The 25,119-nt window shown below is 34.1% G+C and overlaps 1 protein-coding gene across 2 annotated transcripts in view; it reads right to left on the reverse strand.

Annotated features, from left to right (window-relative positions):
- Positions 1-3,178: 3,178 nt before the first annotated feature.
- Positions 3,179-25,119, reverse strand: part of PlexA (plexin A) — a 1,043,054-nt gene continuing 1,021,113 nt past the window's right edge. The window contains exons 20-28 of one of the 2 annotated variants that reach the window (XM_069837886.1): positions 24,608-24,821; positions 22,003-22,186; positions 19,255-19,358; positions 18,521-18,709; positions 14,446-14,550; positions 11,231-11,400; positions 7,637-7,779; positions 5,449-5,594; positions 3,179-4,871 (exon numbers count right to left, since the gene is read on the reverse strand). In XM_069837886.1, coding sequence (XP_069693987.1) covers positions 4,695-4,871; positions 5,449-5,594; positions 7,637-7,779; positions 11,231-11,400; positions 14,446-14,550; positions 18,521-18,709; positions 19,255-19,358; positions 22,003-22,186; positions 24,608-24,821 — 1,432 coding nt within the window. In that variant the 3' untranslated portion in view covers positions 3,179-4,694. The remainder of the gene's footprint in view (positions 4,872-5,448; positions 5,595-7,636; positions 7,780-11,230; positions 11,401-14,445; positions 14,551-18,520; positions 18,710-19,254; positions 19,359-22,002; positions 22,187-24,607; positions 24,822-25,119) is intronic. The other variant, XM_069837888.1, reaches the window with a different exon arrangement.

Raw genomic sequence — 25,119 nt, forward strand, 5'->3', positions numbered from 1 at the left:
ACCGGGGCTACCGGCGGTAGCCCAAGGAAATTACAAAAGAAAAAGTTTATAATATAACATAATGTAATAATTTTGTATTATTAGTTTTACCATAGTAATTAAAATTAAAGTAATTGTTAGATATATTTTGTGTAATAATAGGGTCAGCGATTGCCCAAACCCTTTAACCAGTATATGCCACTGCTAGGAACTAGCTCCTGATTGGCGCGCAGCGGGAAGCCCCACTGATATATATATACCGGCCAGACATGGTCCCACGACACTTGAAAGCAAATATCCAACTCACCTGGCTGAGTACCTGAGAAGAGTTATTGTAGGTATTACTGATTCATAAATAACATTTTTGAAGTAGAATGATGTGATATTTCTCCAAATGGCAGAATTTTCTTTTTAACAAGTATTACATTTCTGTAAATGGTTTGCAGGTGGAGAAAAAATGCATTAAATTGTGAAGTTTACTGAGTTAGGGCAACCTCATCAAAGGAAACACTTAAAGGATAGTTCACACACTTGAGTGAAAATCCTGAAAAAAATTCATTCATTTTTAGAAAATAAATAGAATATCCTAAGTGGATAGTAAATTATTCGATGTTACATGTTTAATACTGGAGTCACACTATCCAAGAACCAAGCATCTGCTGGTTTGATTGTCAGACATTTTAAAATTATTTGGATCCAAAATCTTTTCTTGTTTTATTCCCATCTTCCACGTCACAAATTACTCAATGGTGATAACTTATTTTCTTATATTAATATCAATATGATCAAGGTATGCGTGGAAAACAGTATTTCTTTAGTCAGTTTATCTCTGCAGTGCATTTGTTAGTTAATTAGTTAGTTAGTGGGGTTTAAAAAGGGCGCATCAGCTACTATGGCTATTTGCATCCTTATCTAAAATTCTTAACAAAACAAAAACATAAACAGCACAATACGCTGAATGCTAAAACGAACTAAAAAATGCTGTCACGATAAAAACGAGGTACACAAAGCAATGCATTTGTGTCAGCTTCTAAATATGTTTTTTCCGTCCAATGACAAGAGTGTAGAAAACGCAGCTTGGTAACAAATGTATAAAAAAAATTGGAGTCTTGCCAAAAAATAAATTTCCATTCGTCCTGAATCATCATTTTAAATGGCAATATTTAAAACAAGATTAATAGAAATTTGCTAAATGGTTTCTAAACTACACAAATCTTCTCAATCATAAGGAGCTGCCACAAACACAGAATGGGAGAAGAGTGGCACAAGAAATAAATGACAACTTGTCATAATTTTCCTAGTCTCAAGAGTACTGCATCAAGAACAGAGTAACTCGTTTAGATATATAGTGGGGACAGTTTTGCTGAGCTGTTCTGTATTTGTTTTTTGAAGGAATGTTCTTTAATATAATGAAAATATGAAGGAAGAAAACTAAATTCTATGTGAACCATTTGCTTGAAGGGAGTCTTTAATTACTGCTAAATTATGGTATATATAATTCACCCCAACAAATTACGTGATTTCCCAGCCCCACTGTGAAGGTGATGACCCACTGAGGTCTTCTGGGATGATTTATAGTCTATGGGGCGCACATTTGTGCCTAAGTGCTTCAGCAGTTGTCTACATTCTTAGTGAGGAAGAAGAATGGAATCACTTTTGTCATTAATAAAAATGCAATTTTTTTTCCAATATTATTTATCTAACATACAACAAAGAGTTAATCAATGATAGTGATAAGTTCTGCAGAAAAAAAAAACGAAATATGATACGTCTCTATCTGCTCAGACTCCTGAACCCAACCAAATGGGACACAAGATGAGACAATAAATTATTATTTTTTTCGTGAGTTAAGCCATTTTTTGGTCGCCCTAATAGAAAGAGAAGAAAGAATAAAGAAGGTAAGAGAAGAACCCTAAGAAAGCCGAACTCTCATGAATAGACTTGTGTACCAGAAAATAAATGAAGAGTCCTGGGAAAGAACATGCTAAGTCGCTTTTTGTTGATTTTTTTTTTGGTCCCATCTGCTAGCTCATGAAGTGAACTATCTTCCTACTAAATCAGAATGGCAAAAAGCCTGCATTGTGACATGGTACATTAAACTAAATGAGATGTAAATTCATAACATCTTATGAGTGTATGAAATCTCCCCTGAAAAATTTAAGAAAAGTGGCTTAGCACATTCTTTCTGTGGACCCTTCAAATAGCAGTAATGTATGAAAAATAGAAGTAAAATATTTTTTGCTCTGTCTTACAAGTAGACAGTAACATTTCCAGAACAAACAGTTTTGGAAACATTTGATCTATATAGTTTCATTCGTCACGTGATCACTTTCTTATGTAAGAAAAAAATTCAACACGAAAACTGCTGTTTTCGAGTAAATTACCATTTCATGTTAAAGAAAAATAAAAGCAAAATTATACTATGTCAAAACTCAATTACATCAGTGCAATAATGGTTCATAATGAGAGAATAAAACTTTTCTATACCGGTATGTCATATTTATATGACAATTTCAAAAGCTGTTTTTCCTTTTATGTTGATTAATACAGTGAAAGCTTCTTGGTTCTTCAATTCTGAATACAGGGAAAACAGAGAAGATTGTGAATCTGTAACGTTGTTCTGTATTTTTTTATGTATGTTGCTTCGTGATATGTAGAAAGAACCCAAGAAACTTGCACAGTTTCATCCATAAAGTTCTCTAAATAATTAAGAGAGTTAAAGATTTCCCTTCCTCATACTCCATCTTTGTGCACCGAAAAATATTTGCGAGTTTACAGTCATAAGGATTTACATTTTTCTCTCTTTTCGAATTAAAACCTTTCCAATTTTAGATTTAAACCTCTTGTTTGGGCAAAAGTATGACAGTCGAATCACATCACATTTCTTGTTGCTTCCATGGTATCATACGTTCGTCATAAATATTAAAATGTGATCGCAAGGAAGATATTTGTAAATAACACGTCTTACATTCTTCATTTTTTGTAACTTGAAACTTTTCCCGAATATATTTTCTTTTACATTTTGATTGGATGTCATTTTATTTCCTCCCATCTTGAATTGTTTTTACAATCAATATGTTATTCAAAGTGGTTTCCCTACTTTATACATGGTGTAATTCACAAAATTCATGAGAAATAACAGGAACTTAATGCGGAAAAAGGATGCTGTGGAGGTGTGGTGTAGAATAAAAGAAAACAATTGCATGAAAAACTGATTTCCATTAAAGTGACAAAACACTGAGCATATCCATTCAGTAGAACAAGAAAACAATAATAATGTGACAATGTAACAGGGAGACCAGCATTGTTCCAAGGATTTAGAAAGGCTTAAACATTCAAGTTCAATGAACAGTTACTAAAAGATCAAACATAATACATAACATTTCGATGACGTCACTGTAGCAGAGAACATGGTGGCCTCCCTTGGCAATTTGCTATCCATGATGTACTATATTCAAACAAGATCCAGTCTTAAGAAATGTTCTCTTCATTTTTGTGTGGCTCAATGGAAACTCACAACAGAATTTTCCTGAGTTGTGACCATTTCATTCGATTCGTGCCAACATGTAATATAGGGGTTAACACGAATCAAACAGGATGAAAACCGTCGATGCGAGCAATCCGGCCGCCCGCAGCAATCGGTCGGGAATCATACAGAGAATTGATTGCTTGGTCCTCGTTAAAAACAGTTGCCGGTAAGATGATCCTCACGCCACACCGACACACAGAGCAGCCACAGAAACAGCAGACAGAAAGTGTTTGTCTCTCAAAGTACCACTGAGATAGTGTGCTGTACGCATGTGCACCTTTAATTGAAACAAAACAGCCTCACACTGACATCTACACAGACACACGGCTACACTAGTTGAATGGCAAGTCCGAGCAGCAAGTAGGATATTGAATGGTTCCGAGGAAAACTGTACAAATATACATGTTTCAAGCGTCCCGTGCTGGTTCGGCGTGGAAACTTGGTGCAAGAAGGGAACATGGAAGACATTTAAATCATCAACATACACCTTAAAAGAAACAAAAGTAGAACGGCATTGAATCACTGCGAAGAAGAAAACCAAGCAACCGGAAAATGTGTCGACGAACGAATCGGTATGTTCTATTCGACATGGTTAACACTGGCTATCGTTTGGATCTTTGTTTTGTTCCTCGGCATCAAGTGGTCTACAATTGAGCTCCACGTCCCACTTCTCTCCCGCCTGCCAACAACTGGAATCCTCACAGTGCTTGAAACTGTCTTGGCCGGGGCTCACTTATCCGATCATCAAATACTCTCTTACTACCGGAGGCACTTCAGTGTAATTTCCAAATAGCATTTCCTCTTTGGCCCGCCTCATCCACGTCACCGTAGGAACCCACAAAGAGCAACCGCACACACTTGTGGCAGCTCCAGTACTGACCGACTGACCAGTCATTGAGCAAAGAACAAATTGTTCAGGGGAAATTTCACGGCCTCCCCATCCTCCTGATTGCCACACAAGCAACACGTGCACGCGCACACACACACATACACACACATGCACACACACATTGGTCACTCCAGCTTGCTTGTTGGCTTGCTCGCTCGCTTTGGATGGATCGTCTCAGGAATCGTGTGGTCATGGCCAAGCAACCTCCGCACATTACACAGCCGCATGCACACGTCCACACGCAACTTAGCACCGGACCTCGAACGTTGGGTTCGACTCAGGTCCGGCAGACCGCCATCACGGATTCGACTCTGCTGCCATTATGTTGTGGACTTGCTCCAATTTGTATGCCAGTCTTTGCTTCTGAGAGAATTCATCCTCTTCTAATGTCACAGTCAATTGTTCATTGTACTTCATTGCATAAGTATATAGCTCGTGGAGAGCGCAATTGGTGTTGAACTCTGTAGTATGTAACTGAAACACAGACGAATACACCATCACATCATCTTTCTTTTCCTTATATTGTTATGCAATTTATCTACAATATGGTGCAGGAAATATGGTAATTTCCTAGTATCAATAATCAGATATATGAAAAGTTTGGTGAAACTTTGATATCTCCCCAAACTACACAATTCCTTGGCCTCATATATTTAAATAATCCTCTCAACTAACCCATTAACCTTGCCACATACCTCGGCTTGGAAATAATACATGACGTCATATCACGCCATATATCTGATCACCTATACTAGAAAATTACCGAAAATATACTTAAAATATGATATTATCTTGGAAAATAAACTTTCACTCTATCTTACCAATGATCACATTGCATCACTATGTTCAAACTGAGACCATTATGCTTGTTCTTTAAATCCATTCAATTTAATTTTCTGTGATTTGCTTAAGAGCAGCACTACACAAAGATACAATTTCCCACAATTGTTAGGTTAGGTTTGTAAAACCTAAATTAAATTGAAATATAAATTACTTTAAAAAAAATGTGTACGAATAAATTAGTTATTTGAAAGTAATATAAATGTCATACCCGAGACTCTTCAGCCAACATGGCATTCATATCCTGGTCCGAGATGGCTGGCATCATCTTAATATCTGAGTAGTATCTCTCCACCCATTCTTTGTACACTGGAATGTCCTTTGCATAGAGTAACTTGGAACTTGGAGAGTCCTTACCTGTTGAAGAAAAATCAAATTCTTGTAACAATCATAACAAAAATATAATAGTATGTATACAAGGTGGAAGTAATATAATTGTGCAAATTTGAGCAGCTTATTCCTTGGATACAGTTTAACAAAAAATTCTAATACCATATCAGCCCCAAATGAATACTTTCCTCAGAAAAAAAAAAATTCCCTTACATTAACACTGTTTTACTCGATAAGTACTATCCATACAATTCTGATTTTTGCTCTTTTAATTAGAGAAACTGATATGGAATGATTTATCTCTTTGCAGTATTTCAATAAATTGAAATGTTTTCTTGCAAATTAAATAGACTAGAACCCAGCTGGTCCCCAAACCAATTGGGACCAGGGCCTATTTGGATGATAGAAATGTCAGATTATGCAGAGGACAAGAATTCAAGCAGTGAAACCACGTCTTATTCCCTCCCCACCCTTCACTGTCCACGGCTTTGTCCAGTTTTGGGGTCTAATTCATTCACTAATGGTAAAGTAAGTTCTACTGTATATTGTACATTTTGAGTTTCTACTGTATAATTTATATGAATTTCATTTCACAAACTCTCTTTTTCCCCTCCCCTCTCTCCTCTTTTTTTTCCCTCCCCTCTCTCCTTTTTTTTTTTTAACATGTTTGGATTATCCGAAATTTCAGATTAGCAGGATTCGGACTAGCAGGGTTCTATTGTAAAAAGATTAACATGTATCGTTATTTCAGGACATCAGCAAGTCTGGCAAACCGACTTCAGGATGGAATGTTATGATTCAGACTTCAATTCAATTCATGTGTGTTTACATTCGTGGGTGAAAGTCAACCTGATTTTCGAACCAGCGCACTTTCTTATTTTCTTACATAATTATTTAGTTGGTGTGTATTTAAAAATGCCAAAATTTTGGGACCACTAATATCTCGCCGTAATTTTAATTTACAATTCTCGAGATGCTCGACAACGGTATGAAAAAAAAAAAAAGATTTCCAGGTAGGAATGTCTCAAATGCATAGACATTTATTTCAGTTTGTCAGTGTATCCATGACACAAGATGTGGTTTCAGCAATTATGGTAATAAGGGACCTGATAAGGACAGGGAGAAAGAAACATTAAATTTGTGGAAGAATATCCAAGTCAGAGTACCCGTGATATCAGTTGTGAGGTTGGAGTATCTCATTGGACTGTTCTAAGAACATTCAGAGAACAGTTATGTCCATATCACAGTTGGTGTGTACAGTATCTAACGCCACAAGATTTTCATCCAGGTGTGTGTTTTTAGTGAGTGGCTGGCTGCATAATAAGTGTATGCAGGAGCCAGATATTGTTGGAAATATCATGGTTACAGATGAAGTTTGCTTTACGTGAAACGGTATTACGAATTTTCATAATACACCTCTTCTTGATGTACTTGTGTCATGTCACTTCATACTTCATACCGTAAGGTAAGAAGTAAGCAAGATTCTTAAAATTCATGCTGTTTTGTCTAATGAATGTTAGATTTAAAACATTATTTATATTCTTGGTCAGTAACACTCAGGTCATTAACACTGGAAGAGTGTTGGGTAGGTGATTCAGGCAGTACACTGTTGCCAAACTATGTAGATTTGTAGCCTAATTTTCTAATTAACCATGCACTTAATTACACAACGCATAATAGGTTTTTATATTTATTTTAAGGTATTCCATTGTCTTCTTCAATCTGCACAGTTACATCACTTCCACCTCATATGTATAAGTTATACATAATCAACAGCAGCCTTTAAATAGCTAAAATTATTTTAGAACCATGATTCTACACTGCACAGAGAAGATAATACGAAACCAAACTGCCTCTTCGCAAAAAACTGAATTCGAGAATAAAAGCTCATCAAGTAAATATGTATAAATGAGACAAAAAATAACATGGAAAATAACAAGTCACTCCAAAACTAGAACTGTATCAATATATCTGTAACTGTTAGTACAAATGAAAATTGTTATTGAAAACTTTCTTATGGTAAAAACAATTAAGTGTATAGGCTACTTAAAACAAGTATTGCAACTTACCCAGTCTATGATCTGAAGTGGAACAGGAATCCATGAATGTTTGTGCTACGACAGAAAGGCAGGAATCCACTATATTGGACTTGTGGATGTCGAATACAAAATTCGGATTCTTTATTAAGTTGACCCAGAATCGAAGAGGCAGACTGAAATTAAAAAGAAAATACCATTCCTTTACATATACAAATTCCACTCCATGCTTAACAGCTGTACTTTATTCCGTTACAAGTTTCAGGTTCAGTTGTTAACCATCATTAAAGTTTGTCATTTATGACAATTCAAAACAATTATGTTTTCCCCTTTGCTGTTTTTTTTATTACAGTATATTGTACATATTTGTAACATGATGCAAAATGGAATGATCTCTAAAAGTGCCCAGCGTATAGATGTCCCTCATTTCTATTCATATACCTACATAACAAATAAATAAAATGTGTATATTTAGTAGAACTCTTATTGTTGACAAAAACTCTTAAGGTACTGACATAAAGATCAACTTAACCAAGAGAGCCATGACTGATGTATCATCGTGCTTCCCAGTGTTTTTCGTAATAATTTCTCCATATTCTATATTGCATATTATACAAAAATGAACATGTCATTATACAAAATGTTTAAAAATTCACACACCAGCTCTTCACAATATGATTTCTTGTCAAAAACGTGTATACATTTTTATACAACTTATAACATGTGAAGTTTATATTTCTAGATACAAGTGATCATCAAATGAGGTAACATACTCCATTATTAATTATTTATTATAAAAATTCTAGGCTTACTCAAGATATATAATGCATAGCAGTACACAGTAAATTGTAAATTGGACATGGAACACACACTCAAGATGAATACTACACGTTGAGTGTCTCTAACAGTCAAGCTGGTACTGCAGTATAAAAATAAGTGATATTCTGTCCAGGTTGACATTATCAAAAGCAGTTGAATGTGACATATCAACATAGGTGGACTGGATGTGGAAGGCCAATTGCTTGGCTTCACATTCACCAGGTGCAACTCCAATGTATTTTTTTCTGGTGAAAATAACTCAAGGGGCATGTGCACACAATCCATCCCACGACTAATAAGGATCAGGTGGCAAGGATTAATGTAGCACTGACAATGTCACCAATATCTTAAGACATATTCGAAATAATTCAATTCCAGTGTTTGATCACATTTAACACAAGTTAAGGTGCGTACACACATAATGAACGAACAATGAACAAATGATGAAGCAAAACTTCATTATTCATTCACTCTTCGGAGCAACATACAAATCATCAGCAAATGGTCAGAGAACGTTCGAGTTCACTGATTATCCTCAGTAATAGCAGACGAAGATATAATTATTATAGCAAGTGTAGCCATTGTTATTATTATAGCAGTTTAACAAAAAGAAAGTTAAAAAACAAAAGGCAATGGTGGCAGACACCACTCTACGAAAATCGCAATCGATTTTATAGAGACACTGACTTCCTTCATGATTTACGTCTAATTTAATCGGGACAGTTTCACAACTTCTGTCGCATTTCGAAACACATTTCGAAAAATTACTTGCAAAATATGGCCATAAAATTTCCTGCTTCCTATATACATCAATAAGTTTGATGACAGCTTCTTCAGTCCACTCGAGTTTCGACATTCTGTTGGTGAAATTAAACTAACCACTGCGTTCTGTTATGAACTGCAAACAAGTGCAAACCAAATGCTTGGTTTGCCTCTGCTGCATCTTCCACACATTCCGATTTCAATCAGCAAATGCATTTGCTTGTTGTTCGTTCATTGTTTGTTCGCTACATGTGTACACACCTTTAGGTGAGCTGTGACTAAATGCACAAGGCTGTGAAAAGAAGGGGACTGTCTGTCTATGTACTTTTGTCTCTCTTGTGTATGACATATGTATGTACAGTCTGTTAACACAAATTGTGTGCAACTGTAAACAATGCTTTCAGTAACATTTGACATACCAAATAATTCTACACATTATAGCCTATTGAAGAGGATGTTATTGTAAGGAAAAAGCTCCAAGAAAATTATATGACAAACACAAAAGTTACAATTAAATTGAAATCAAGCAGAAAATTGTAGAGTTGTAAATGATATAAAAACGAAATATATATATTACACTTAGCGATAATGTTGAAAGGCATTGCAAAACTAAATAACTACATAATCTTACTGCTTGTAATGAAATATGTCTCCTTTTTATTAAACCAACGCTTGAATCTAGAAAAACTTCATTCAACCTCCAAGAAGTAACTGGTACAAACTGAAAATGTGAAATATCAGAGACATCTGCATCATCATACTATTAGATAGCAATGTTCCCTTGGTAACTTGATCTTAAAAACTTCCAGTTACAAATATTGTTTTATCTGGCGAAACCTATATTTTCTTATCTGCCAAAATGTCTTATGCGAGTTAAAACATTTTCACAGCAGGGTACAAAATTATGTTAACGCAATGTTATTGCAAAAGGAAGTTTTCTTTCAGTGTATTTTTTGTACAAATGTTTTAAAATGATGATTTTAGACTTTTTCTAACAAAATGTTAGCTAAGAACATCATGTTACACGAGTCGCAATAGAACACTGACCAAGTAGTAGCAAGCAAATTTGAAGAGGAAGAAGATCTGCTTTGAGTCTTATTGAGAAAAACGTAACAATTTTTATTATGTATTTTGGTGTTTCAGTGTTCCTGAATGAAACATCATTTGTCTGTTCTGATTTTAGAATGGGATAACTAATACTTAACCCACTGAAACTGAAGTAGTACCTCCAAACTCTTCTATTAGCGAAGTTGAACTCCGAACACTTATGATTCTTTTTTTTCAGAATCGTCATTACCTTATTCCCTGACATGCAATACTGATTGTTTGTAAGTGAGGTGGGGTGTGTGAAGAATTGTTTATGAAATAATTGTATGATTAAATTTTTCATAGAGGTCGACAGTTTCAATCAGCCTAAGAAACAGTCAGCGTTAGTATAAACGAAATGCACTCACAGCACAACTTTGCTATATAGATTCTTCACTATATTAATCAGAAACTAAATGTACTAACCCTCTAGCATGCTGATGCACTACAATACTCTATACACAGCTAATATGTTTCCAGTAGGTTGGTGACCAAATGCTAGGCTCTAGAAATAATTTTAATGTGATGCACTGCTTCTTGCCTTGAAATAGATGGTGCTACACCTTCTTTAACCACACTGCGACAACAGTTAAGTGTACGTATAATTGTTACCTTATGTAGCAGTTATTTGTAACTCTAACATTAAAGTCCATGCAACATAAGTTCTTTAGTATCTTTTATTATATTTATGAATTAAAAAAAAATCACGCTATGGAGAGCTTGTGCGCGAATTTGTATTCATTCTGCATATCGTTAATTTTCAAGATTCCTTTTTTGTCACTGATTTGATTAATAGGTTGTAAAACAGAACATGGGTTTTCCACACACAAGATAGAAAAACCAAATTTTTCTTTACGAATTTAAATCCTAGTATGAATGAAAAACAATTAATCCAGTATGTGACAAACATACCAGACAAATATTTCACAATTATTATTTTTTATTTATTTATGTTCTGACCTATTGCTTTTCCAAGTATGAACAACTTCTGGATCAGAGATGCCATGCTGGAGGGCTTGGTCATCTAGGAAGTCGAACATATACTTGATGGCCAGAGGTAATGCACTTCCCCGGTGAGCTGTGCTGAAGATTGTTTCAAACAAATCGTCCACGAACTTCTGGAGAGTGCCCTGCAATCAACAAACGAATCAATCATTCAACCAATGTAAATGTAACACTGTATACAGTATGATACGAATAAAACTGACAGTAAACATCAAGATTTTTTATTATGGTATACTAGTTAGGATTTAATTGCAAAGTAATTTTAAACCAAATGTATTCTGTGCTGTATATTCTAAAATGAGGTCCTAACTCATAATTACAGTGTAATTCGTAACATAATTATTATTGTTGTTACATTTCTGACTTACTGTTCTATTCTGCTATCTAATATCAATAATTTTCTGCCTTTATCATTTAAATTTCTCTCCATAACGAAAAATGTTATCTACAGTACTGGATAAAGGTTATAGCTGAATAAATATAATACCATTCAAAATTTTACCTTTCTAATGTGGCACTTCATTCGATACACATGCTTTTTGAAACAAGACGTTGTTTATGAAATGGAAGTATGAAAGCAATCTGAATTAACCATGTTGGTATTACATCTGTATTTTTCCTGTGAGAAAGCTAAAAACTGCATATGTATTAGAATAAATTATTTTCCATTTTGTTAAAACTATTTCTTCCAATTTTCATCTCAATGAATAAAGGTAAATTCGGTGATAAAATATATATATATATATCCAGTACTTTAATACGATAAATTTCTACATTCAACTCGATATTATACTAAATAAAATGTATTTTACTATAACAACCTTTGAGTTTTAATACTGTACTCTTTCTGGGTCATTCTCAGTACAGTGGTGTAAAAACTATTTGAACACGCAATGACTTCAACTAAATAATAGATTAACTTCCTTGCGTTGAACATGTGTGTGCTAAAGATCCTGAAATTGATATCACTAAAGCCAAGAAAAATATGTCGTTTATTTTTAACAAATACGAACAAAACTCAAGAATACTGAAAAAAAAAAAAAAAATAGTATTCGAACACTCTGCTTCAGTAACAGTTTATCCCATGCACCTACTTGGCCTTGGTATCACACTGGGCATATGAACTACTGATACTGAGAATTGAAGACAATTTTATCTTCATACAAGACAACAATTCGAAGGATATTGTATGAAATACAAGAACCTGGATAGTCCATAATACACCAAAATACCTCCAAACTTCAATTCAGTCTCCTATTTTAACTCTCATTGAACAACTGAAAATCTGAAAATGGAACTTGCAGAAGAATGGAGTAACTTCAGCATTGACATCACATATAATCTGGTGGTGATTCCGAAAAGGCTTGATGCGATTATAAAATCAAAGTTATCCTACAAAGTACTGAATGTGTAATATCAACCAAGAAAGAGGGATGCAAGAGAAGAAAAAAGGTGTGTAAAACTTAAGTGTTAGAATACTATAGCTGTACCGGTATCACATACACAGTAATATGCCACTACACAACACTTCTAGAGCATATGCCAACCCTACAAAATTATAGTATTTATTATATTTTCCTAGAGACTAGTGAAGTGCTTTGTGTGGGGTGTTGCATTGTATGGGGCAGAAATATGGACATTACTACGAAGCGAATAGAAGCATTTGAAATGTGGATATGGAGAAGAATAGAGTGTGTGAAATGGACAGACAGAATAAGAAATGAAGCTGTGTTGGAAAGAGTGGGTGAAGAAAGAATGATGCCGAAACTGATGAAGAAGTAAAAATGAATTGGTTGGGTCACTGGCTGAGAGGAAATTGTCTGCTGAAGGATGCACTGAAAGGAATGGTGAATGGGAGAAGAGTTCGTGGCAGAAGAAGATATCAGATAGATGACATTAAGATATATAGATCATATGCAGAGACAAAGAGGAAAGATTGAAGAATGCTGGATTTGTAGTGAAAGACCTGCCCTTGGGCAGAAAACTATGAATGAATTATTATTTGCTGAAGTGGAAAATTGTGAGGTCACACCTGTATGAATGTACATCATAGATGGATTGAGTAATTCATTGCTGGAAATAATGTTTAGTATTTCGGCCCTTATAAATTACAGTGGACTCCTGCTTGCACAGAGGGGTGCCAGATGACTGAGAATGTTTAAAAATGTAATTAACTTTAATGTTATAAGTTGTGCCAACCACTTCACTTGCACTTCTAAATCGAAACTAGAATGCTGGTGCATGTATAAGTATGTAAGTATATACGAGTAAAGGAATACAGTATAACATATTGTACCAGCACAAATTTCCCAGAAAACTATTACAATAGAAATGATAGGAAATACAATATAAGGAGTCGGATAACTGAGAGGCCAGATTAGCTAGAGTGTAGTGTAATCACTTATGGGGTTTATTCACATTAATTTATAAATTTATTTACGTGCCAATTCCTTATTAGCAATGAATATAGTAGGCTATATTGTCTTGTTCAATTAATCTAGTCTTATGAATGTGACAAAACACATGATTTTAGCTTTTGAATCCCTGGTTGTTTCTTAATCTTATCTTGGCCTTCTGATGACATAACTGCTGACCTGTTTCTTTGTTAGTTACCGATCATAGGGTTGATCTTCCTAACAGTGTAAAATTCATTTAGTCTTCTATAAAATCCTCAGCCTCTATTCTGTTCTTTCTTTCAACTGATTTATCTTTAGGTATAGAAAAATATAAACGTCCCTCAGCTTGCACAGCAGTCTTGTATCCTTTTATTATTTTTGTAACCAAAATCTCTGACACATCAGCAGGCATATTAGCCCAATGAGTAACATTAACTTCATGTTTTCCTTCATGTCTTTCAAATGTTGCGTAACATTATGAATATTATGGCACAAGTGCTGCAAGCATGTTGGTAAAATAGAAGAGAAATACCGTAAATAATGTGAGATTTTGTTCATTTTGGGTGACCTTCATAATCTTTTTGTTTCATTTTCAATAAAATTTCGTGCAGGGAGTTAATATCATATTTGAATTATGCTTTTGTTCTCAATATACTATACATAACTTAGTTATATAAACATTTCTGCATTAACAATTTGTGTGTGTGTGTGTGTATGTGTGCACGCGTTGGTGTGTAAACATCAACAAAAATAAGATTTATAAAACTAATTTACCTTGGTTGCTAGTAACCTGGTGAGATAAATCTCTGACACCATCTTATTGCCTCGTTCCCCTTCTTTTTGGGTATCTGTGTCGTGGTGTTTTACCAGGTGCCAAACCTGAAAAAAGTCACAAATAACCTTTACTATTTCTGGTTTATGGAGACTATTACACTTTTACTATGTCATACTATTTTTGACCAATAAAATGGTACGAAAGGACGTGTTTCAACCAATCATGGCTGTTTATCACTACAATTTTATCACTTCCCTAACGTTTGTTTCTTTGTTTCCCAACATTTAAAACAGCAAATTCTTTACCGTACTATAAACCATGCTTTGCGATCGTCATTTGTTTACCGCATAGATAGTCAACTGAAAATGGCGGCTCCGTTCAGACATTTTGGTGAAGCTAACATTAGTGAAATAGAATTTTAGTAAGTCAATTAATACCTATTTGATTATATTGTTGTTGTTTAGTCAAATGTCCAAAGACAGGTCTGAACCCCACAAGTGACACAAAGTAGGCACAATTATGAGGCAACTAGGCTAGGAGATAATGGGGTAGGCCAGTTCCTTCCCCCCTCCATTCCATACACTGCTGACTAGTTACATATTACACTAGTCAGACTGCAGATGCATACAAACAATTGTTCTTCCTCTGACACATATCATCAAGTGAGATGTACTGCCTGATAATAGATGTACAGCTGTCAAAAGAAAAAGTGGCCGCTCTCCTGAAACAAAGTTCCCTTCGGGTATCTTCGCTACAATTCGGAGACAGGCGATGTTACATGTTGTTGGACCACGTTGCCTGATATCTACAGTTATAATTGAAGTATACTGTGTGTTATTCGATAGCATAATGGTAGTGTTCAGGCCTTTTATTCATGAGGTCCTGCGTTCGACTACAACCTCGTGCTTTTTATGTCCTTTTTTGTTCTGTTTTTGAGAGAGACAAACTAGACATAATGGCTCCTTTCTCTTTTATGATTATTTTAGTAATTAACATCAGGTTCATTAATATATTATGCCATGACTTTATAATTATCATTATGATATTGTGGCTGCAAATGAAAAGAAAAAAGATTTTATTCTCAATAAAATATCTTTCGTGGCATAAACATAACACATTTACTGGCGTCGGCCTTAAAACATTAAAACAATTAAGCGTTCAAAAAACAAAACAAAAAGCCACAATTCAATACTTAGTCTATCTTCCTCTTGTCTCGATCATCTTGCAGTCGAGTGGGCATGGAATTGACTAGTCTTTGCAAATAGCGACTGTTCTTAGACACGATATTCCAGGCATTCTGAACATACATACATAAATGTTCTGTCCATGGGCAGGTCTTTCATTGCAAACACAGCAATCTCCAATCTTTCCTATTTTCTGCCTTCCTCTTAGTCTCCGCATATGATCCACATATCCTAATGTCGTCTATTATTCTTTTCAACCAGAGACCCAACCAATTCCTTTTTCTCTTTCTAATCAGTTTCAGCATCATTCTTTCTTCACTCACTTTTTCAAACACAATTTTATTTCTTATTCTGTCTGTCCACTTCACACGCACCGTTCTTCTCCACATCCACATTTCAAATGCTTCAATTCGTTTCTCTTCATTTCGTCGTAATGTCCATGTTCCTTCCCCATACAATGCCACACTCCACACAAAGCACTTCACTAGTCTCTTCCTTAGTTCTTTTTCCAGAGGTCCGCAGAAGATCCTTCTTCTTCTATTAAAAGCTTCCTTTGTTCATGTTTGCAGTTTTCTTGGGAAGGATAGGCCTAAATGCGGTAACATCCCGTTGCTTTCCGCACGCCACTATCTCTTTCGCATCTTATTAAATTCCAGGGGGCCCAAGCGTGGAGATGAGGAGAGTGGATTTGACTAATTGGGCCCTCCGGACTTCACCGAAAGTCACGGCAAGGGTTAAATATTAATTCTATCAGGATGTTTGACCCGGTCAGAGACCGGGAAATCTCAATTAGCCTTTCCCCCCCGCATCCTGGACTAGCTTCTACGAATCATCAGAAAATCTTAGAATGTGATTGGGCCAATTTTTCCGAAAATGTTTCCACACTTTTGCTCTCGTAGCTCAGTGGACGAACGTCGGAATTTAGATGTCAACGTCTTAGGTTCAATTCCTCGTTACTCCTTTTCATTTTATTGTGGTTCAAGATAGTATAATGTAATAATACAAAAAGAAAAACTAATACCAGTATTATGCAACTGGATTTTTCCAAACCTAATATTAAATTTATGTTATTTATATCGCTAAAGAACGATTACAATATAAATAACTTGAATATTATTTATACAGTACCACTAAAGAACGATAACAGAATATAAATGATAAATATTGGTTTGTTTAATTAATATATTGCGAAAGAACAATAACAATATAAATAACTTGAATATTGTTTTATAATGCTAATGAAGGAAAACAGAATATAAATGATAACTTGAATATTATTTAAATCGCTAAAAGAACGATAACAATATAATAAACGTGAATATTATTCATATCAGAATTTCACAGATTTATTACAGATGTATTTAAGAAATTGTAGAAGAATAGTAATTAGTAACAGTGTCCTATTTTTTCTTCTTGGAGCCAAATTTGTAACTTTTAAAAGTGTGGTTACTATGTTGAAGTGTATGTGTTGAAACGGATGCTTGATTTGTTATGTATGTGAGTCAGTTATGGGATACTTGATGTCGTCGCAATGTCGTAATTATAGTTTGACTGTGTTTGTGTGACTATTGTGTATTAATTTATGATGTATGGTACGGAAATCTGCATATTTGTGTTATAGAAGTGTTACGTATGTGTGTTGTTAATGTTTTTGTATGTTTCAAATTGATACCTGATATTTGTTTTGCAATGCCTGATTTACGGATTGTTTATGTTTTGTTTACATTGCGTAAGCTAATTTAATTTTCTTTTCCATTTCTCTTTATGCTTATCTTTTTTGTGTATAAAACTATAACCCTAACATACATATGTAAAATAGGGCTAACCCCCATTGGAGATACAATAATAATTATTATTCATATCGTTATAATACGATAACAGAATACAAATGATGACCTGAATTTTATTCATATCTCTAAAGAACGATAACAAAATATAAATAACGTGATATCCATAAAGAACGATAACTGGATATAAATGATAATTTGAATATCATTTACATCGCTAAAGAACGATTAAAAAATAAAATGAAAACTTAAAGAAGGCCCGAACCCACGACCTTTGAATCATTAAACAAGCACTCTACCGCTGGTCTACGAGGCGCAGATATGGAACACTTTCATAGTTCCGGAACTGCTTGTACAAGCACATGCATCGTGTAATATCGCCGCGACCCGAAGTGGACTTTGAAAATATTCGCTGTTCACAAGTGCGTCCACTTTTTTTTTTTGACAGCTGTACATATCAGCCAGAACCTCAATCAGAGGATATTTATTGTATTAGAGTAGGCCTACTTTATTTTTTCTAATTATTATATACTTTCTTCTGCTTTTTTCACCTCCCTACCATTTGTTTCTATGTTTGCCAACATTTCAAACTCCAAATTCTTTACAGTACTATAAAACATGCTTTGTGATCGTCATTTGTTTACCACATATATAGTCAACTGAAAATGAAGGCTCCGTTCAAATGTTTTAGTGAAGCTAACATTAGTGAAATAGAATTTTAGTAAGTCAATTAATATTTTATTGTATTAGAGTACTTTATTTCTTCTAATCTTTATATACTTTCTTCAAATCGTGTAATAGTCAATTAAATCCCACTCGAGATTTGATTTTCTCTAGATAATCAAAACCTCTAGTGAGATTACTGTTGATAAATTACTCTTACATACCGAAATGGATATTTGGTATTACAGCATTATTCTATCACAGTTATTATATTCCAGGTTATCTGAAATTTACAACTTGCCAGTACAAAGTAACTGAACTGCTTAGCTTCTGTGATTGTAATTTATGCTGTAATATGCTCTCACAATTAAAAAACCTCCATACATTCGTAAAAGACATGGATAATTTCAATTTATTTATAATGAAGTAAATTCACTCACCTTGAGCCCTCCATCATGGTCATGGTTGAGTGGCGAAGTAGCACGGCTCAGTGGTGGACTGGCTGAGCTGAACTTGGACAAATTCAGTGTCTCGTACTTGTGAGACTTGTCTGTCTTCTCTGGGAGAATTGACAGATTGTAGAAGGACGACTGTTTTGAGACTAGATTCAGCGCACCTCCATCGGGTACCTGTACAGCACGGTCACATTTTTTCCTTACTTGTACTCATTTATTTACAATTATTTTATTACGAATTTATTTAAATGTCTGACGATGGTCAAGAAAAGTTGTGTGTGATTTCAAAATAGTACAATATGCCATGAAGTTGAACAAAACAATATTGCATTTGCATTAACACCACATTAACTACAGTACAACAGTACAAGACTTTAATGAAAATTATGTGATTACTGAAATATTATTATAAAAGTTAATTAAATCATTTATAATAACATCCAAGAAGCATGCACTTTGCAAGTGCAACACTGTAACGAAATATTATGTTGAACTAATTTAGAATTTGCTACAGCTTAGCTTCAAGACCTGAAGTACTGCACAGTACATAGCTGTAGTCAATCAGGCTATAGTTTGTCACTGCTTACAAACTTATCTCGTGATATAAAACTTTAAAATTTACTGAAACTGACAAACTGTGGCAATATACTGGACGATATTAATTTAGTTTCCAATAATTTACAATGAAGGTGTTAATTAAAATTACATGTTGTACTCACTCTATAATGATTTAAAGTATTCCTCTTCTTCCATTCACCTTCAGTTTTGGTTGTGCTGTCTTCATCATAGAGTATTAGTCTCCCTGACGTTCCTGTTCTCCATTCTGTAACAGAGAAAATAAATAGTGGGATACCAGTATTTAAATTAGGGATATGAAACTTATACTATTCTAGAAATAAAATGATCATTTCCAATAAATATCAGTTAATTCCATTAACCTACATACAATTTCTTTAATGTACACCATGCACAGTGTGTGTATGCGCACAGCCATTTTATTTCAGAATGCTTCAATGATGTGACCCAGCCAGCCTGCCTGGCGTAAACTAGGTCATAATGCAAAGCAAGTTGCACAGCACATAAATATCTGTGTATTTTTATAAATGGTGACTGAAGAGTGACAGTAAGTAGGTCAGAATTTTATGCAGGTCGTAATATTAAATAGAACTTTTCACCTGTTAAATTATGATAAAAGTACAGATTACAGGCAGAAAATTCACTAGGAATTCAATTCTACAATAACGAGAAGAAAGTGTCTGCTGCATTGTCAGAAGAAATCTTGATCAAAACAACCCTTGCTAGGTGACACTGTACTTGAAAAGAAATAGACTACACTGCTTTCAGTTATTGTCTGAAAGAGAAGTTACAGATTGGAGTAAACCGGGAGTTGAAAGAGAAGAAGATTTTAAAAATATAACTGCAAAATTAACAATCATGACAACTGTTGTAAAATCTAAATCAGGTCTATATATAAACACAGGTTTACACTGCCTTCGGGAATGAAGAAGTTCATTCAATTGTTATCTCTAAAAAAATTAGTGCTGAAAGTTAAAAAAAATCTCATTGTGTAGTCTTTGATATATCAAACAAAGAACTTCCCACAGATTAATATAAACAATGATGTAATTAAATATGTTCCATACACTACATTCTTAAGTATAACCACTGATTGCAACATGAAATGGAAACATCATACAAAAAATTTCATAATAAGGATATACAGAGAGTAACGCAATATTAGCACCTATATTAAAAAATATGTAATATGAAAACTTTAATGATCACATTCATTCATAGGTACAAAAGTTACTGACATGGAATTATGACAAGATCAACTTACTAATGAATTTTTTTTTTGTAATGTAGAGATAAGGAAAAGAATGAATGCCATACATAAAAATTCTGAACAATTCACACTAAATAGTAGTATAGCCTACACGAACATTTTACTAGGAACTGTAAAGCAATTAATTTAAATAATGTAAGAACATATAAGACAAATATATAATTTGTTTATAAAAAGATTTTATGTTTTGAAGTACCATAGGCTACCTACAATATATTTAGATTAAATGTGAAAATAAATCTATTGAAACTTTGTTTACATGACTGTATGGAATACTTTGATACACATTAGATACCAGTAGGTACCTGAATTATTCTCGATGAAACCAATATTTCTATATAGCTACAAATATATTATGGTGAATAAATTATATGATATATGTGAAGAGTTCCATTTCTGAGGTGAAATCACTGGTAAGGCAGAATTTATTGTACTCTTTGACAGAATGCTAGGCAATGGCAATGTACACACAAGATGAATTTTTATACTTGAGCATGGTCGCCACTTTAACATTAGTTACACGTCTTCCATCCCAATTGTGGATATTTTGACAGCCATCATTCACAGATACATCAATCTTCAGGAGCAATATATCAAAATTTCAGGTCACTTTGTAGTTATAAACGTTATTTGTGGTGCACCACAAGAGATAATCTACTTCACTTTAAGCTAGTTAATAATAATAATAATAATAATAATAATAATAATAATAATAATAATATAATATTATTATTATTATTATTATTATTATTATTATTATTATTATTATTATTATTAATGGAGAAATAATGAAATGTTAATACAGTAAAAGGAAGTACTCCATGAAAATCTGTCTCGAACATCCTCTTTGTCCACAGACTCACTGAAATTTTAACTTAGGTCTCTGGTGTAAATAGCTGATGGCCTACTCTTTTGATTGACAGCGAACTCAACATAATGGAGATGGAGAATGCAGGCACTGACATGGACCACCCCTGATTGATACACAGTGTAAACCCTCATTAAAATCTTTAGTTTTCCCTTAAAACCTTCATTTTGTTGCATGTTCCTTTCCTTTATCTTAACCAAATTCCAGGATGTTGCCTTCTCTCTCCGAGATCTGCAGGCAGTCATCGAAACAAGGTGACTAATTTTTAAGAAGTTGTGGTGCGAGTACGGTGAATAATATTTAAATGTCATTTTCTTTTAATTCCAAGTCATTTTTCCATTAGTTTAAGGGCATTTTAATTATCATTTAAGTAGATTTTTAGGTCATCAACATCCGCCCCCTAGTGATCATAGAAGAATATGAACATCTATACTTCTTCTCATAAGCTTACTCTAATTCGGGTGTCTTCATAAAATTTAAGATCACTTTCAGATTGGTTGAAGAGTGTTCATAAACCCATACTAATTTGCAAGGAATAATAAGATCCATGTTGAGTTTCTGAACAATCTGTGTTACAATTAACAAAGAAACTTTTGACGATTTGACAAGAACAGTGCTTCATCCTTTCCTATTGGACCAGAATTCCTTCATAATTTTTAAGGGCTGGGACACATTTTAAGAAAATCCAGAAGGTCTTCAAGTGAAGCACCAGCTGCAAACCATGCAGACAAAGACGAACATATTCACACTTACCAAGATCCAGATCATCCTTGCGTGGCCGTTGGCTGTAAGGAGTTGCACGGTATATTGTATCAAGTGCCTTTTCCTTCACTTGAGAGATGGTATCACAATCTAAAACCTTAACTGGAACATTCTCCGTGTTTGGGTCTAAACCACCCACAAATACAGCTTGTTGTGATATTGACACGTACACAGTCTGAAATTGAGAAAAAGAGAGCAACTTTAATTGTTATTATAATCAGATGACATTGGAAATTCCATTCAACAGTTATGAGACGAAAAGGTGCACGTGTTTAACTGTAAATTGAACAGGTAAGTGAGGAAGATCAAGATGTAGCTTTTTCCATATTTTACATTTCAAAATTATACTCTTTCTATGTACGATGGTGGTCATGGTGGACAAAAAAATTACAGTTCCAAATTATTTTTAAGTCTAAGAATTGGGTGCCACACAAACCCAGCATCAAAAACACTTGTTCACAATACTTGTGACCATATGACATCTTCGTCTGCTGCATAAAATATTAAAGTGAGAGTTAAGAATAAGGATGCAGTATGTGTGAAAGGTTTGTTATAAATAAACTAAATTATTACCAATTTTTTTCAATTGAAAATCATTGTTCGAACATAAGGAAAGGCCTGATAATAAGGAACACCACAACAAAATAATTAACTTTACAGCACGTGACTAAAGACTCTGATTCGATTCCTAGCAGGATCCTTCTTTCTTTACTTGATGTGTTCTTTAACCTAATTGAATGTAATTTTTCGGTGTTTTGCGAGTGTCTTACTCAGTATTTCCAATATTAAGATAATACGCATAGAGTCACACGAATTATAGCATAGTCTATGTATAAGGGTCTCCAAATCAATTTAATCTAATTCGTTCTAACAACAATAGATATTGTATCACATTCGTAATTATGGTCTGAATGAAACAAATTAGTGATTCACTATGCTTCATAATGACTGAGGTGAACATTCTCATAAGAGTATTTACTCTTTTTGATGCTGGCTGAAATATTTATGACACAGGGCGCCATTATGGTAGGCTATTGATCATCCAAGCTAGGAGGTGTGTTAGACATTATAAGATATGGATAGATTACAAAATGACCAATTTCTGTTAGACCACGAGTTTCTTCAGGGAGACAAGACGTGGCCTTAGTCGGGGTAGTGCAGTATAATCCTTTCTTGATGATGATTATAAAGCCTGAGCTATGGCAGAGGTCTCGAAATGTTATAAATAATGAGCAAGGAAATATAATTCAGAATTGCTTCAAAGTTGGGGAATTTACAAATTAGGTCCCAGAATTGGAGGAAATTGTAGATATTCGTCCACCATACAAGACTGTTAACGAATGTCAAGAATAGATGAGTATTGGAGTAGGAATAATTGCTGCTAGACAGACTGAAGGCAACATAGTATGTGAGGTTGTTACTTTCTCACTCACATGTGGCAGAAAACGAGTACCGGTATCTTAAGTACAAGATGATCATGCTACTGGAACTTCTCAGCCTCCAATGAAAACTGAACTGTGACAGGCATTAAAATATTATGCGAAAAGACATTCGGCACATCAGTGATTTTCAGAAATATGAGTATGAACACTTTATCAATGATCTTCTGAAAAAGACCAGAGATAATTAGCAAATGAAAGAGTTTTACTTGAGGAGCATTTTTTCAAAAGCTGATAACTACGTTTTTTTTTAACGGAGATTTTTATGTTTTTGTATAGTTTTAACAGCTACGATGTTTTCTTTCTTTACAACTGAAAGTACAGATATCTTAAAGATGCTGGATTCGACATTTTTATAGCGAAAAAAACAGTTTCTTTTAAATGTAGATGAAAAAAATTAAAATGTAAAAACTGCAGTTCAGGTAGATATCAGTTTTTGAAATAAACGCTCCTCAATTAGTAATGCAGTTTGCTTGTATTTTCATTTTACGTTATAATCGATCATAGTAGTGTAGTAGCTTTTATGCATGACTAAACAACTTTTCAGAACTGTACCGGTATTTCGTTTTTTTGAGCCACTGTTATCAATTATTGGTTAATATTATCACATTCAAATATTTTGTGTTTACTGGTTAACAAGCTTCCTTTAATTTACAGCATTTTTTTTTTCGGTATTTTACTATTCTCGCAATCATTACAACAATAAATACAATTTGACAACTACTTGAAGGAAATATAACATTACCTAATCAAAGTCTAATATATGTGAAAATCATTCAACTTTCACAAAACATCACAGCAATTTACTATAAAAACTTCTAATGTGTTACTGGCTAACAACGAAAATTACTTGAAAAATGAATGTTTTCATGGATCTGAAACGACCTATATTATTATTTTTTGCTGAAAAATAAAAAACTAGTGCTACAGAATGCAGTTGTCTATATACAACAAGAAGACAGTGTTTTTCAGAAAATTAATTGATTTTTAATTAGAAAGAGTACTTTTTTAAGATGTGACCTTCAAGGAAAGTATTATTTTATGTCATATTTTGCAGAGACCACTAAATCAATTCACGACAGTTTTAAAAATGACAGGAAATAATAATGAATGGTAAGCGAGAAGAGATACCGGTACCAGTCAGTTTATTAACTTACCATGGGTTTGAAGTCGATGGATTGGCGAATGAGTTTCTCTTCACTGAGAGAGTATCTTGCCTCCGATGTGATGGCATCAACAGGTCCCTTATCAACTTGCTGTTTCATTGCTCGAAAAAGCATGAATAATGGCTCCCCAGCGCATTCTCGAAGAAATTTGTATAGGAGGAAAGTGAACCATGCAGATAGCATTTTCTCAGCAACACTCTCCGTTCTGTAATAAAAACAGCCCAAATGTTGTAATTTTACAATCCTCAAGTGTTACTAAAACAGTCTAATAATAATGCTCTCTTCTCATAATAAGATATGTTTTATCTCTACTGCTCTCGAACTAATGTATTCAAATTCTCAGTCTTTCACTTTAATATAAATTACACATACCACCAGTGCTTTCATGGTAATTTTTTTCTTGGTCATATGGCACAATTTTTTCCCTTGAAAGATATTTTACTCTCCTCTATCACTCCGATTGTCATATAATGGAAGCTTTTATGCTAAAAAAGAAGTAAAGA

This window comes from Periplaneta americana, chromosome 10 (assembly GCF_040183065.1).
Source record: "Periplaneta americana isolate PAMFEO1 chromosome 10, P.americana_PAMFEO1_priV1, whole genome shotgun sequence".
In the NCBI taxonomy this organism is placed as follows: Eukaryota; Metazoa; Arthropoda; class Insecta; order Blattodea; family Blattidae; genus Periplaneta; species Periplaneta americana.